Source organism: Parus major, chromosome 2 (genome assembly GCF_001522545.3).
Source record: "Parus major isolate Abel chromosome 2, Parus_major1.1, whole genome shotgun sequence".
Taxonomy (NCBI): Eukaryota; Metazoa; Chordata; class Aves; order Passeriformes; family Paridae; genus Parus; species Parus major.
Window position 1 is genome coordinate 50,689,434 of NC_031769.1, and position 16,721 is coordinate 50,706,154.

The 16,721-nt window shown below is 38.0% G+C and overlaps 1 protein-coding gene across 6 annotated transcripts in view; it reads left to right on the forward strand.

Moving 5' to 3' along the window:
* Positions 1–16,721, forward strand: part of TPK1 (thiamin pyrophosphokinase 1) — a 296,764-nt gene that overhangs the window by 99,944 nt on the left and 180,099 nt on the right. For 5 of the 6 annotated variants that reach the window (XM_015619881.2, XM_015619882.2, XM_015619880.2 and 2 more), the window contains one exon: positions 11,307–11,376. The exons of the other annotated variant lie outside the window; for it this stretch is intronic. In XM_015619881.2, the coding sequence (XP_015475367.1) occupies positions 11,307–11,376 (70 nt within the window). Of the gene's footprint in view, positions 1–11,306; positions 11,377–16,721 lie in introns of those variants that run through there. 6 annotated transcript variants of the gene reach the window in all.

The window sequence follows — 16,721 nt, forward strand, 5'->3', positions numbered from 1 at the left end:
GAAGTGTTTAGCATGGACAGTGCTTGTAAATTAAATAGAGTATTGATGCTCCTTTTTGCCAACACTTGGCTGATTTAAATAAGAATATATTAGATATACTTAGGACATTCTTATAAGCTATATTTCTTAGGTAAATTTAATAGGGTGATAATTTCCAATTAAGTAGCAACATTGAAATGGAACACTCTTTATAGTAGTGCTCACAGCTGCTGTTCTTGGGGTTCTTTTTCACTGAACCATTTTGAGAACAAAGAGCAGCAGATACAACATGTAATGCATTGCCATTTCAACAAGGCTGTATCCTGGGGTTTTGCTTGTTTGTTTCACAGGGAACCTGTTCGAAAAGCAGACTTTCAGAATAAGCTCAGGTGAGCTAAACTAAGGTTTTGTTCATTGAATGCGCAGGTTTAAACTACAAGGGGAAAATGGCCCCAAAGAGGAGGTCAATAAAGATTAAGTGGTTTGGCTTATCCTCAGATGATGGCAAAATGCTTCTGTATTAGCATTAATTGAAAAGGGGATATAATACAGTTAGATGGGAGGTAATTTAAACAAAACAAAGAATTCATACCTGGTTTGCATGAATTCACTTCTGAACTGCAAACTTTAATATATGCTAAAGTCCAGTCTCTCTTCTTCAAAAGGAAAAATATTGACCATAATGAGAGGGAAAAGTTCTTTGATTTTGTACTTTTAGGCCTGTTTGTCTTTGTAACACATTGAAATTGAAGGCCTGGACCAGTAACTAGCATTTTGATAAGTCATGTACAGTGTACTGATTATCTTTTTTAACTGGAAACTAGACATGGACAAATCTACTAAAATCAGGTTTTGAATAGTTCAGACCACCTAACAGTCCCAAATTCAGGGGGTCTGAAATCCCCTGAGCCTCTACTTTTCTATTTGCTCTAGGCCCTTCTCCCTTTTTGAAGCCTTAGGAAACTTCCATAGGGTTTTTCCAGAGATAGAGGACAAGAGCTGTTTCCACTTAATGCAAAGACCTATAAATTTATTACCTGTTTGCAGCCTTGCTATGGGGAGAGTTGTCACACAGTAGTTTATTTCATGTGAAAATATACACTCAGTTTTGTACTGTAAGCTCTAGATTGCCTCCTCCAAATATCTTTACTTGGAAATTTTGTGTTAAAAGTTCTTTTATAGCCTTAATAAAGAGAGGTTTAGAAATCAATGCACTTGTTTCTTCATCACTTTTATGAGCTGGGACATTACTGCTATGCCATCTTCATTCATAACCAGACTTTCCATATAGATGTTGATTATTTTTTTTTTCAAGGATGACAGCAATGGTTTTGCATTTGTGCTATGTAAGAGAATTCAGATGTGAAATCCCATTTAGCACTCAGAAATGTAGCTTCTAGTCTGGTTTGAAGCCAATTTTGACAGTCCAAATGAGCTTTCTTTGTGCCTTGTGATGATTTAATATATTATTTCATCAAGACAGCTAAAAACTTTCTAAAATTATTGTTGGTGCTGATTATTTCTTTTGAAAATTCTAATTCACACCTTCTATATTATTTTAAGAATGACAATAGCCTACTTCGTGCATTCTTTGGGATTTTTAAACTATTTTATTAAATAAGAAATAATGGAAGAAAAATTTGTTTAAGAAAATTATACCATAGATCTGATTTTTTATATCAGGATGCTAGCTGACCTTCTTTCTAAACTGTTGAAAAACTTGCTAAAAGGAAGTTCCTAGCAAGAATATTAGTTCAATTTTAGATCTATGACATGTGGGAAGATTTTGGAGATAAAGATTAGTCTTGATGCAAGTAGCTAAAACTCATCTTTTCCTAAGAGGAGCAATACATTCTAATATCAATGTTCATTTTCATCCTTGGAACTCTATTAAACTGCCAGTGCTAGAGTAAAAGCAATGCAAATCCACTGCTTCCATGAAACTACTCTGGTTTAGATTAGTGCAAATGCCAGTGCATATGCACTTGTAGTTATTCCAAATATGAAATAAAGTAGGTAAGGTCAGGTCTTCTTGTAATTTTACATTTCCAGTTTCTTCAAAGAAACTTCTGCTGCAGCTTACCACTGCCCAAATCTGGGAGTTAAAACAACAGAAACATTGTGGGGGTCAGTCAGAAACAAGAGTGAAACTGTCATAAGTAAATAATAACACTTTGTGGGAGGGGGAGAGGCTTTGACCATTTCTCTGGATAGTGTTACAATTGTTTGCTTAAAAATATAATGAATACTTACCTGTTAAAAGTAGGGGAAATTACTAATACACAAGAGTATGCAGCATGAACACAGGTTATGTTATTAAGACAATAGAAAATAAAGTATGTTATACCTTAGTTTCACTTGCATTAGGAAAAATTATCTACCATCCTAATATTTCCTTGTCTGGTTACTTGTTTGTTCCTCTCTTAGGTACTTATTTCCAAGCAACTTTTAGACCAAGATTATTCTCTTGAATATTTTAAATAAGTTTTCAAGTAGGTGTCAAAGTCTGATCCATTCAGAAATTTATTCACTGTAATAGTCTAGTTGTCTTTTAACAGAATTGGAGTTTCTGACAGTCCAATTTCTGACAGTTCTGAGCCCTGAAATGTCCTTGGCACACAAAAGTTTTTGTTAGACTATGATATAAAATGGTTGTGTGGAAATCTGTTCTGGGCTGTAAGGAAAGATGTGTGTTTTAGTAGCATGAGAATGAATATATTTTGTGCAATTTAAGTAAGTGCATGATTAATTTTTTTATGAGTTGCTGGCTACTGCAAATCAAATTTAGGCAAGCAAAATTTGAAATATAAGTGCATTAGTTGAAAATATTTAATCATAGACCTGAATATGAACTTATCATGCTCATTGCTTTACATTTGCAGATTGGGTCAAATTATTAATTTATTTTGTTGAGGGGAAGCAGAAGAGACAGTAGCACTGATCTGGCTGTGATGAGGAACATAGAATTCTGGCTGCTAGCAGCAGTAGGAAATTACTTTTTCTTTGCTGGTTTAGAACAGCTGACCAATCTTTCCCAAATATTGCCACCCTGCCTGCCCCACATACTTCTCATTCTGGGGTAGGGACCAGTGACTTCATGAAGTCTGTTATTGCTGATGCAATGCCAGATCAAAAAAAAGCTGCTTTGTTTTCTCTTTTCAGCAGATGTATAATGCAAATAAAGGTGATTATTTTTTTAGTCAGGATTTTTTCCATATAGGAATAGAGTCAGCTTGTTACTAAAGTTCATCTAATAGCAATGCTGGCCAGCAATTACAATTGCAAGCAGTTGTGGTATTCCATCATGTTTGTAGCTGTTTGCTTTCCTTCTGTCAGAAATCAATGCTGCAGCAATGGAAAATAGGAAATGAAGAAATAAAAAGTTGCATTCAAAGCTTGAAGTCAATGGCAGTTACAACGAATTATTAAACAGTATGATTTTAAAGCTTCAGAAATAAAATTAATGTTGAAGCCTCTCCATTTCACTTGATAACCAGATAATGAATGCAGAAAAAGCTAGCTGCACACTCTTGCAGCTACTTCACCTTCAGTTATATTTTGATGAAAGATCAGCAGTGTTGTCTGTAGGGGTTTGGTGTTTGAGACTGGGTTGATCCTTCATCAGCAATCAGGGTTTACAGAGGCAAGGTCTGCAAACCAGGATCCAACCCAACCCTGGGGCCAATGTGTGGCACTACAGGAAGGGCTTGTGAATCTCTGGGGAATTCCTGGTACCAGACCAGACTTCAATCAAATGCAAGAATATGGCTGTAGAGAGCTTGTATTCCTTCTCACTCTGGAAAATACAGATTTAAGGCCCAGGTAGGACTCCCTGCTTTTGTTTCAGCACCTTGTTTGATTTGTGAGGATTTGACAAGTTATTCTTTAAATACATCCAAAACAAGGAAGTGTGTCAGGAAAAAGAGTCAGGATTAATATTATGCACTTCAGTGCATTTTTCCTTTTTTTTTTTTTTTTCTGTGCTCTAATCAGTGTTTTCTTACTGTTACCCAGTAATAATAGATGTGTGCTCAGGGCAAAAAGAAAAGCTGATTAAATGTTACATTATAGCTTTAGCTGTCATTTTTCAAACAGAGAACAAAAAAACAAAAAAAAAAGGAGAAAATGAATAAACTTCTTCCTGATTCTTCCCCTAGTGGCATCAAGCCATATGGCCTTGTCATGAAAAGGTCACTTAGATTTTAATGGAAATGAGAGAAGCAAGTACTTTATGTTTGAGCTCTCTCCTCCTGGTTTTGTCTGTGACCAAGCACAGGGCTGCTTTGCTTGTGGAGCCTGTTACAGTGATGGCTGTAAAGCAGCTCAGCAAGTACCAGAGCTCGTGGGTTTGACAGAATGGGAGAATGACAGAAAGGAGAAGACAAAATCATATCTTAAGTAAGGCTTATAGGAATATTAAAACTAACTCCTGACAAGAGATTACTCCAAACCCAGCAGCCTTGAATATGAATCATCATAATGAACTCTGCATCGAAGTGCTCCTGAAGACAGTCCCAAAACTCACTTTTAGTGAAATCCCAGTTGCTCCCTTGCCTCTGTCTCTTGACTGCACATTACTGCTACTATGTTTATTGGTACTCAAGGTTTTTTGCTTGAATTTGTGTTTTTTGGTACTTAAGAATTTAAGAGTTGCTCTGTTCTTTTATTTTTATTTTTTTTTCCCAAAGTGAGCATTAAGATGTAAGTTTTCCTAGAATTTTCTTTTAAACTAAGATTTTGTTTTGGTAACTGTAACATTTTTGGCTAAAATTCAGTGGTGGTTTTTTTTGGGGGGAAAAAATGGTTTCCTTTTCCATGTGTTTAATTTCAGTGTGAACTTCTTAAAGAGAAGTGTTATCTGTGTGGCTTCAGCTCAATATTGAATCAATGCACTGAAAAAAGAATAGTGTTCCTAATTCATTCTCACATTAGTTTCTTCCTTGTCTTCTCATATTTAATTGTAATCCTGCCTCTGGTTGGCTGAGATCTCTATGATGTTTACAGCTCAAAGCAGAACAATTAAAAAAGCTTTATAAGAAACATATAATTAGCTTACCCAAAGTACAGTTATTTTACATCTGAGATCCAGTCTGGTCCAAATGGGAAAAGACAGCTATCACCAGTGTTGGTGATCCATTTGTCTCAGGACCACTGGGTACCTGAGCTCTGTACAGTTTAGCAGTTTAATTTAGAAGGCATGGTTTAGTTATAAGAGATTGGTAGCTGGTGGATCTTTCTTGGATACACAAACAATTTTAGAGTAGCAGCTCTCTGAGTGTGACAGAGCTCACAAGCCCTCAAGTGTGCGATACTCTGTCGCTAACACTGAGGCTTAGGCTGGTACCCTCACCCTGCCCCATCTCCACACTCCTCAAGGTGCAGCCCTTGCCTGCTGGCAAACACAAAGGGATTTGATGTCAGTGTTCCACTGAATTCAAGGGGAACTTATGATAGGTACCTTTGCACAAAAACAAAGGGGTGTACACATCATTTTATCTGTGTGCATATGAATTGATTATAGTATGAATGTTACAATCTCAAATCTATAGCTAATCATTTTTATGATTGTAGGCAACTCTATCAAATTGCTCCATAAATATTAAATACTCAATGACTAAGTGCTGCTAAGCCCTTTTGCACCCTCATCTTTGCATCCGGATCCTTTGCACACTTACCCCCTGTAGCATTCTCAGCTTCCATGTAAATAATTTCAAATTGCTTCTAATTTGATCTTTCTTTATATGCTTTCATCTTTGTAGTAAGTAGTAGAATGAATCTTTTCATCAAAGTATATAAAGTTCTATTTTCACAAATTCATATTAAACCCTGCTTTCACCAATGTCTTTGATGGTGTTTCTTTAAGTAGCCAAACCACTCATTTTCTATGTAAGGATGGACCTATTTTAAATAGTTTAAAAGCCTCATAGCAAGACCAGTGTCCAACCACAATGCAGAAAACTATTATGGACTGGCAGTTGATTTGCTAAACAGAGCTGCAGCTGACAGAAGAGGGATGTCTGCAGTGCCCTGTAATTGATATGGAATAGCAGTTGCAAACAGTCCCAATAACACAGGTGGAAACACATGGGTGGGAGGGAATAGTTGGAGATGCAATTACCATCTAGCAATCTGCAGCTGTACAAAGCCATGGGTTTGTTAAATTTATTTTTGCAGTTTCTGCAGGACAGAGGAGAAAATGAAACATCACATAAATACAGATTATGCATTTTGTTGTTGGTAACTGCTATTTTATAGAAATACTGGGACAGAAATGTGTTGGCCCTATGTATTAAGCCAACCAAGCAATTCTCTGCATATCTATCATTTATTTCACATATGTATTACTACCAGCACTCCAAGTCATTAATTAAGCAGAGTTCTCTTATGCATAGATTTTGCTGGCAGGTTAATTATGGTTACCAGGCTGCTGAATCAATAAATGAATGAGGAAAAGAGATTGCATACCTAGAAGAAGTTGTGTAAAATTAGAAAAGGAACAGAGGGGCTATACTAAAGCTGTTTTTAGTGGGTTTAGTGTTGGGCAAAACAGTTGTTAAACAACACAGTTTAAAGAGAGTTGTCACAAATTTGAATTTAAGCAAAAAACCTGTTTTGATTTCAAGATCTGTTTGGAAAATAATATATTTTAAATACTAATTAGAAGGAATAATAGAATAGGAATAATAAGGTTATGCTTTTCTTTTCCAGGTATTGGTAATGTTTATAAATGTATTCCCTTCTTATGTACTCATCTTAGTCTGGAAGAGTTGCATCTGTTCTGTGGAGTCTTTTGCCCCACCTGAATTTGCAGGGCTATTGAATGTGATCATATACTTGCTCCTTTTCTGTAAAAAGCATCAGAACTAGTTAGCTCACAGCCAAGACCTTCCTTTTTTTTGTTTGATATGTGCTCATATCCTGTCTCACAGGGACAGGAACTTTTTTATATTTGCCAAAGGGGTAACTAACTAAGTACAATAAAGTAAATTGTTTCCAATATTTTTGTAGTGCTAGAATAAGTTTTGTAAAAATTAATAATTAGCCCTAACATTGGTGCCTCAAATTCAGTCACTAAAGGGAAATACTTCACTCCTTACTAGCAGAAGATGCACCATTTAAAAGGAAGGGCATTGCTCAGAAAGGCTTTTGTTTCTTCATTGATGCTGCCTGTGAGAAACTCTTAGATGGGATGGCTTGATAGTATGCTCTCTATGTAACTCTCCCTTAGCATAGGTGGAGCTGAGGGGTATTAACTCTTACCATCATTTCAGACACTGCTGGACTGAACACATGCTGCTCCCAATAACTTGGGAAGCAGTTATTGACACTGGCATTGAGTTCCCCCCTCCTGCGCAATAAAACAGTTGATTTTTTGATTATGTCTCCATGCCCTAGTTCACTGAATGACACTGGAGTTATATGAGAAAGGAATCTAACAGATAGAAAAGGTGGTAATTTGGCAGACAGAGCTATTTCTGTGTGGAGCTTAACGCAGAATATTCAGATTGGAAAGGTGGTAATTTGTGGTAATGCCAAGGATTGCAGATTCACATGCTGAGCTGAGTCTGCAGTGCACTTGTGTCCTTGTCCTCTTAGCATCATCTCTTCTAATAACAGAAGCGTGAAACAGTACCTTGGGGCTCTGCAGCTGAGCTGGGTGCCAAAAGCACAGGCCTCCTCTGCTTCCAGTTGTGGGTGGAAAAGCTACAGCTCCCAATTGCATATCACAGTTTTCTCTGGAGGTGTTGGTCCTCCTGACCCAGCAGAGCTCAGTGAGCTACTTGGACAACCATTCCTTAGTACATCTCAATTTACAGAGGCAGGGTTACCTGCCTCTAGCACTTAGATAAGGGTGACTTAGTTTTCTTCTGACATGCATGAGCAAGAGCGGACTTCCACGTGCAGCCCACCTAGCAAATTTGGGGGGTCTGCCATAATGTGATGGCCTTTGGGCCAGAAGAGATGGTAAGAGCATTTGCTGTTCTGGCTGTTTGCTTAAGATATTTTTCACTTTATAAGTCCCACCATCCACTTTTGTCGCCCTGGAAGATAACTTGCCTTTGACCCATTTGTAAACCTTAGCGCTTCATCTGTGTTGCTTTCCACCTTTTAATTTACTTTTTTTTTTATCTGTTTAAACTGAAAACGTCTCAGAAGAAGGTGTTTCTCTTTTCAGGATACCAAGTCAAGCAAAACAAAGCTCAAATCCTGTTCAGGTCTTCAGTTTCTGCTGAAATAATTAATGAGGTTTCATGTGAGGTGTTGCAAAGCGCCTAGAGACTGTTGGATTTGCCTAGGCAGTTGCCATGGTGCACTTTGGCTAAATTGTTGTTTGTAAAGCAATTTTGTTTCTAATACAAAAGGCCCTGTATAAAATCAGTTCCTGTTATTTTACACAGAGAATTTTCCATCCAAACTGTAAGTTTAGAATTGCTGACTATCTCCTTAAACACTTCCAGATAGTAATGATACATCATTCTTACAGCTAACATATATCATTACTTTTTGTCAAACAAAGCTTAGTTCATAGCTGTAGAAATATTATGATTTATTGGCCTCCAGCCAATCTGTTAATTACCTGCTAGTTCCTTAATGCAACTGGGGCTTTGGTTGATTTCAGTGTAAGTTATTGACTTGCTGGTAAAGGATCAGTACCTCATAAATTGTTTCTCCAAATAACTTTACAATGCTACAGAAGTTTATTTTTTTTTTTATAAGGCAACTCTTCTGATTTGAGACATCAGATAGTAGCACCATATCCATGTGAAAAAAATCGAAGTGTCATAGATCTGTCACATAGGCACCTTCCTGTGTTTGGGAGAATCTCAGTACTTTTACATGTACTAGACTGATTGAAGACTGATTTGTTTTGCTTAGTTTGATTTGGTTGTTTTGGTCATGTTGTTTTAAAATTATAAGATCAGATGAAGATATCTTAGGCCAGGCTTCATTTGAGGTAACTCCATTGAGAGAATATACAATAGTTAAGGCTCTGGCTGTGTTAAAATAATTGAGACCGATAATAGATTTTAATCTCTTTTTATGTATCTCATCCCATTCTTTTTTCTTTTCTCCAGAAGTTAAAAGCTCCTTTTTTTTTTTTTTTTTTTTTTAGTGTGGGAGAATAGATGGAAAATTCACTGTTTTCAGAAGAAAAAAGCTGTAACTGTCAGGGAATGTTTGGGAAATATCCTTTAGGCAAGTCATGTGCGTTAGGTCCTAGGTCTTGCTTAGATGCCTTCTATCTGCTAAATCAGCCAGTGGACAGGATAGCTGACTTAAGGACAGGTATTGCACACTCTCCTTGCAATGGGCCTTTACTGTGTTCTGTGTAAGCTGAACTCCCTGAGACAACAGACATGTCCAGGAGAGAGGAAGTATATCAATCCATTTTCAGCTGTAACCTCAAGTGAAAGAAGTTAAAATCTTCCGGTCAAACACAGCTGGACAAAAGTGTTGTTCTTGTTTGTGACTTTGTATTCATCAGACTGGATGAGGCATTTGCCTGGAGCAGTGGATCACCATGGTAAGTGTCTGGCAAGCTTCTAGAATAATCTAGAAATTACTTCACCTAGTAAGATTTCTCAGATCAAATCTCCTTGACCTTGGTTTGTTAATATGGGTTTGGGTGGAGGCTATAAGGAGTGGTGAAGTGGTGTAAGGAGACAGAGAAGAGCATGGTCCATATAAGAAGGCTGAGGACAGTAGTGAGAGCAGGAGCAGAAGCTGTGCTGGAAGCTGTACAGAGGAGAGCAGTGCTTGTTCTCCTGCTTTGCTCATGGCTTCAGCCTGAAGGAAAAAAAGCTGAGCTACCCAAAGTTATCTGTGATGAACTGGTAGCTTTTGTGTTCTCCTGCTTCCTTCTTCCCTGCCCCCCCACTCAAAAAAAATAAATCCTCAGCCAAGGTCACATGGTACTGCACAGTAGATATTAATTTACAAACACTTCCTGTGAGAGTTCAGCACCCACGTAAGAAAGAATCACTTAAAGATGAGAGCAGCTACAGTGGTAGTTTTTCTCCCTATTTGTAAAGGCTGGCTAAGTAGGGGGAGAGGTGGATTGCCCATCAAATGTACACCAAAAGGAAAGATACAGTTTTGTGTCATTGCTGAGGGGTGGTTCTGACTGAAAAACAAACACCAAAGGAAACCGGCTTTAGCTGAAAATTGGATTCTCAGCAGCAAAAAATGCCTGATCTGATTGTTTGTACCTTTTTTTACTTGTCTCCTCTTTTTCCCCCCTGGCCCTGTGGTTCTTTCAGCCCTTTCAGGATTACCAGTCAGTCTCTCTTTGCCTGGAAGGAACACTCTGCCCTAGTGTGGAAGCAACAGCTTCCTTTATCTTGTGTGCTATAGTTATCTAACTTGTGCATCTCAGAGCAAAACTGATAAAGACTGCTAAGACAAGATGGTCATTTTCAATCTTTAATAGCTTATCAGGTTTTAAAAACCTCATGAAAGAGCTGTGTGTTAGTGAAATGATGATTAATAGGGAAGCTTATGAATAAAAGATACCAATTTATGTTTGATTTTGTAATAATAGTGTTAGACTTGTCTCTTTTCTTTGACTTAAGTCTGTATAAACAAAAGGATCACAGGAGAACAGCATGTCTCTGCTTGTTTAAATTAACTGGAATTAGTGGCACATGCCCTTTGTGGTCCCCATGTTAGGTGGAAGTGCTGAAAATTATTGTGGTTTTGTACCAGGATAGTCCAAGATTTAAAGCTAAGACCTGAACCATCTACTTTATATCAGAAGATTCAAACAGTCTGTGGAACAATATAGGAACTGTAATAAAGTTACCATTTTTGTGTCATAGGAGGGGGGGGAAAAAGAGAAAAAGGGTATTGTCATGATTAATTCTTGGTTATTTTTCTTTCCCAGTTGTTATGCAGGTTGCTGTAGAGGCACCATAGGGAACTTTCTGCCTGGGTGAGAAGATAGCTGTGTTTACAGTGCAAGTTCCCACTTGTGACAAGGTGGAGAATCCATCCATAGGTGGAGGGTGGGCCTTTTCAGGTTTTTAATACTTACCTGTCTTGTAGTTTAAGCTGGCTGGGCAGCAGGTTCAGATAGATACAAATAAGCTATTTGGAAGTATGGTGGCACAGTCAGATGAAGATTGGCACTAGTCTGATAAAAACAGTTCAAATTTCTCTTTAGAGAAACAGGAAAGCAGTCAAGTACAGGAAGCTAAAAGCCATACAATATCTCAAGCTTATTCCCTATGCCACTATGAACAATTAAGTTTACACAGCACTGTCAGCTGGTTGTGGGTTTTTATTTATAATGCAAATGCATTGATGTTCTCTTTCTTGACTTGCAGCTGCCCTGAGAGCTTGTGCTGATGGAGGTGCCAATCATCTCTACCACATCACAGAAGGGAGCCAGGAAAGGTATGTGAGCAGTACACTCAAAGTCACTGAAGTCATTTTTTCTCAATGAAAGTAAAATGTGGAGGAGCAGGATCTGTTCAGTCACATAAGTAGCTGCTTGCTCTGTGCATAGTACTTTAATGAACTGTGGCAGGGAGTATAATATTTTCTCCACATTACCTTAAATTTTTATTCCCAGCTACAATTTATAAAAACACAGGTAGCCTGAAACACCATTTTCCCTGAAGCCCACTGATCTTTTTTTCCTCTTGAAAGCTCTGCTCTCAGTTTATCTTGTTTTGTGCATCCATCAGTTAGGCCTCTGAAAAAATTTGCTGTGCTCCTATCAAGGGTTTCCTAGAGGAACATCTGATGCCTGTCACCAGGAGCTGAAACAAAGTGTGTCCTCTTCATTTTTTATGTGAGGCCTTAGAGGAAATCTACTTACTTAGTGAAGTGAGATGGGTAATAAAATAGGAAGTCTTTGTGAGTTATTTTTCAGTTAGTATTAGGGCATTATAAATGACCAAAGGCAAGTACAGAGACTGTCTATTAATGTGTACACTGGGTGAGGAAATATGAATGAAAGAATATGTTCCTGTTCTCTGCAATGGCATTTAAAATTTTAAAACATCCTAGATTTCTGCACCAGAAGTGTTGAGCCGGGGTTATGATGCAAAATGCTTCATTCAAGTGATTTCTTATCTTTGTAGAACAGATGGAACCATGGAACATTGTGCAGATTTAGCTTCCTAAAGATTCCTCTTGCTTGTCTAGGATTTTCAGGTTTTTTGAAGAAGAATTCATAAATAAGTAGTTTCATAAAAGCAAATCAATAAACTGACTCTTGGAGGAAAGGAATGAGAAAGGCATCTTGTAGAACTTACCACCTTATGAACAGTTTTATTCACATATCAAAATCTGACACATAGTTTGCTTTTCATCTCATGGGAAGTGCATAGTGGAGTTTCCTCCTCTCTTTCAGAATAAAGACAAGAGTTAGGGTAGTAACTGTAGTCCAAAAGTAAAAATTAAAGAAAAAATGTCTTCCTTTGTCACCTGTTTACCTAAAGTTCTACAACTGCTAAAACCAAGACTGGAGTCTGGTAAGCACTACTGTTGTAGACTAGGTTTTATAACGTTTGATTTCTCCTTTTCTAGTAGTTGCTCACAGAGCCATGGAAAATTTAAGCAGGTGTCTGTTTGAATTCAAGACTGGCTTGCAGCAAACAGTTATCTTTGATAGTGGTGATGCTCTCCAAAGAACAACATTTGAGAGCTTTTGCTTCACCTTCTCTAGTAACCCATTCATCTGTTCTGCACACCTTTATGTTTGTATTAAATAAATGTAATTCAGGGGAAAATAGATGATTATGCTTTGACTTAATAGTTCTTTCAGTCTTACATAGTTGGCCCTTGGAGAATTCTTTTCCTCTATCAGTCATCTTCTCATCTTAATTGCTTTGGGTAGTTGTATTTTACCTTCAAAGTAGTTCTTTTGAAGCAAAAAGAGGAGACGTGCGTAATTTGGATTTTTGTCTTTAAAGAAATCATTCTGCTGGAAAGAATATCCATTTACTTCTCTGAAGTATTTTTCTTTAAATTCCCTGTCCATTGTTATTAAAGAGCTGTCTGCTTAGACTCTACTGACATACTAATAATTTTTAATGCTGTCTTAACCTTTTAAAACTACAATTTATTGAAAGCCCTGATATCTAATTGTATTGTATCAAAACCTAAAAAACAAGAGTCCTTTAATTTTAGAGGGATTATAACAGACGAGAGATGTAAATAAAGAATTTGATTGATAATTTGGGCTTGATTCTCAGTGGCACTAAATTTTATGAACAATCCTTTAGAATGGGAATTAATGATAATATTTTGGGAAAAAAAAAACAGCTTGTAGTATGGTACTGTTGTACTGGTATCTTCCTTTGGAGGTAAGTTCATATTACAGAATCACAGAATGGGTAAAGTTGGAAGGGATCACAGTGGGTTGAAAAAGCCCCTCTTGTTGTCCTTGATAACATTGGCCAGCTTTAACTCCAGATGGGTCTTGACCATTTTCATCTCATTTATACTTAGTGTGATAACCTCTCTGTATTCATTTCAAGTGTCTTGACACTGATTCCATTTCCTGTGTATTTCCTGCTTACATGTAAGTAATGACAGGAGTTCCTTGACCATCCACAGGCTTTTTTCCCCTTGGCCTGATTTCTTTCTTACTGGGATTTAACATTCTTGGGACTGGAGGAAGTTATCCGTGAATATCAACCAGCTCTCTTTGACCTTGGTATCCTGCAGGTCTTTCTCATGGGATTCATCCAAGAAGATCCCCGAAGAGGCTAAAGTTAGCTCTTCTGAAGTTCATGGTTACAATCTTACTCACCCTGCTTCTTCCTTCCCCTCACTGAGCTCCACAGTCTCATGGCTATTACAGCCAAAGCTCTGCCCATCATTCACGTCTCCAACAAGGCCTTCTCTGTTTATTAGTACGAGACAAAGCAGCACACCATTCCTTGTGGGACAGTCCACTCCTTGTGTCAGGAAGTAGTCATCAAGGCTTTCCAGGAACCTCCTGGATGGTTTGTGCTTCACTGTGTTGCTTCTCCAGTAGATTTCAGGGTAGTTAAAACCACAAGAACCAGAGCCTGTGACTTTGAGGCTGCTTCGAGCTGCCTGTGGAAGGCGTCATCAACATCCTCCTTCTTCCCAGGCAACCTGTAGCCAACATCCACAACAGCATCACCCTTACCAGTCTGTTGTTTTATCCAAACCCACAGGCCCTCAACTCACTCGTCATCCTCACCAAGACAGTGCTCAATATATTCCAAGTGTTGCCTCACTCACAGAGTACTGGAACCCTGGGCACAGAGAATTTCAGGCTTTATGTGCTGACAGGCACTGTCCTGCTGGAGAACACTGTATTTGACCTGAGGTCATAGGAAAGGCTTCCAAAATTGAATGACAGAACTGAGATTGTGGGTGTGTAGTTTGAATAGAAGTGTGTTATATCACATGGTAGAAAATACAGAGTTTAGGGTTTTGAGATATAGTTATATATATGTAGCAAGATGGAAGTTTTAGGGTGTAGGCTTGTCTTGCTTTTTCACCTTCTTCATGGGTTTGGGTGATATTGTGTGATCAGTTGGAAAGGTCCACAATGTAGAACACAGGTGCTTGGTTATTGGGTTGAAAGTAAAAATAAATTAGTTGGCATTTTATAATTGGGCAGTTTACATTTAGAAGGCATTGTAGAGAGAGACCTGGGGCTTCCTTTTTAGTCTGTTAGCTTGGTGTGCTGTGAGACTGTAATATAGATAAGATGTAACATAGATAATATAGACTGTAATATAGATAAGAGATAATAAACATCTGAGTCCGAACAAGAATACCATCTCTCGTTCATTAATCCCAACCCCGAGGAGAAGAACCAGATAAGCCACTAGACATTTCACACAGTGGTGCCCCATGTGAGGACCTCAGGGTCGGGACTTCCTTGAAGAAACAGAGAAAAAAGTAAGCAGCTGGAAGCTTGGAATTGCCTTCTAGATCATGAGGGCTAAGATGAGTGACAAAAAGGGTAGGATAAGTTTCCCTTAAAGAGGCTGGACCTTGGGAGTTACCGGTGCTGGGGACATAGGAAAGGCAGGAGTGAAAAAGGACTGTATGCTGGTGCTTTTCTCACTCTGACTCTACAGTCCAGAAAGGTTATTTTCATTAGACTGTTAACACCAGTTCCCACTTAGAAATAAGGATTACTGCTGAACCATTCTTGATTGCTAAACATTTGCTGATAATTAAAGGTGAGTCACTGATCTTTATGGGCTTTTTGGTCTGCCTTATTCTGTCTGCCTTGCCTATCCAGTTTTGAATTTTCTTGAATCTTTGTGAAGCACTGCTTTCCACTTCAACATTAGGCTGTTGTTTACCTGTGTCACACTGCAGAACTTGTTTCTCAACACTTTCTGATTAAATCTCAAGACATTGATTAACCTGGGTGTCACTGGCTTTGGGGTGTACAAAGGTGAAAATGCATTGAAAACTCTCATCACATTGGAACCTTTAAAACCAATCATTAGTACTTGTGTCTTGGATGCTGTTTTCCAGAGAGGTGTCAAATCCATTGGGTACTCAGGTTTTGCAGTGTTAAGAGCATGGGGTTAAAGAGGGGAGCGGTGATCTGTACAAGAGGAAGAATAAACCGGTTATGAAAAATACTGTGTTTGTGGAGTTCTGGTTAGTATTTCAGACTTACTGTGTGACACTAGTTGACTTGCCTGCAGTCACAGAGAACATCACTTTCATGACCCTTTCAGTTTCTCTCTGTGAACTCTATGAAACATAAGAGTATCCGTAAAACTGGAAAATGATAACATTTTCTACATATTAAACATAAATGAGGAGAACTCAGGTAATGCATGAAAATGCAGCTGCTAATATACAGCTCTTCTCTGAACTGGCCATAAATGAAGGCAGCTTCAAGAAGCTCTATGGGAGTTTTTAAAAGTTAGAACAAATTTTTGTAGACATTTGCAGTTGATGCAGCTGCTAAGTTTCAAATACAGATGTCAAAAATATCTTTTTACAATCAACTTTTAACTCTATTAACTCTTTGAAATCCCTGTCAAGATGAAATTCCACCTCAGCTTTAGCTTGCCTAACTTCTTCCATCCCCTGGCAGAGCTCTGTTCACTCCAGCTTCTCTCTTAAAGACAGGGTAACTCTTCTTCCCTGCCTTCCCTGTTCTTCCTAAAAATCCTTTATCCACTCATTGCAATACTTAGTGATGTTTCTGTCATCCCAACAAGATTGTAGTTCTGCAACTGCACACAGATCTCTGTTTTTTTCCCAAGCTGCATGCATTTTCCTGGGTTTTATTTTGTATCAAAGTTTGAAAGCTAAACAAAAGTTTCTTTGAATGGGAAAACTGAGCAAATGCAACTTCCATGAGGAAAGGTAGTCATCATGATATATTTGCCTGCATGAAAAGTGGAAAGATGAATAATACTGTCTGTGTATTTTGATGGTTTCCTTTGTGTGTTTTAGCAATTAATGAGTGTTAGTAGTGCCTTGACTACTTCAACTAGCTATTTAGAGCTTACACTGAATTTAACTAATCTGACAACCAGTGCCTCCATTGTCAAGACAATCAAAAAAGAAACATCTGGACAACAGCTTGCAAAACCCATCTGTAAAGTGAGATGTGCTGTCTTTTTTCCTGAATAACCTTCTACTCATGGAAAAGTGGATCCCTAATAAGATTATTAGACTGAGAAATTCATACATACTTTGCTGTGTTCCATATTGGATTAGAAATAGGGTACTTATGAAAGTAATTATCCATTGACATAACTTAATGTACA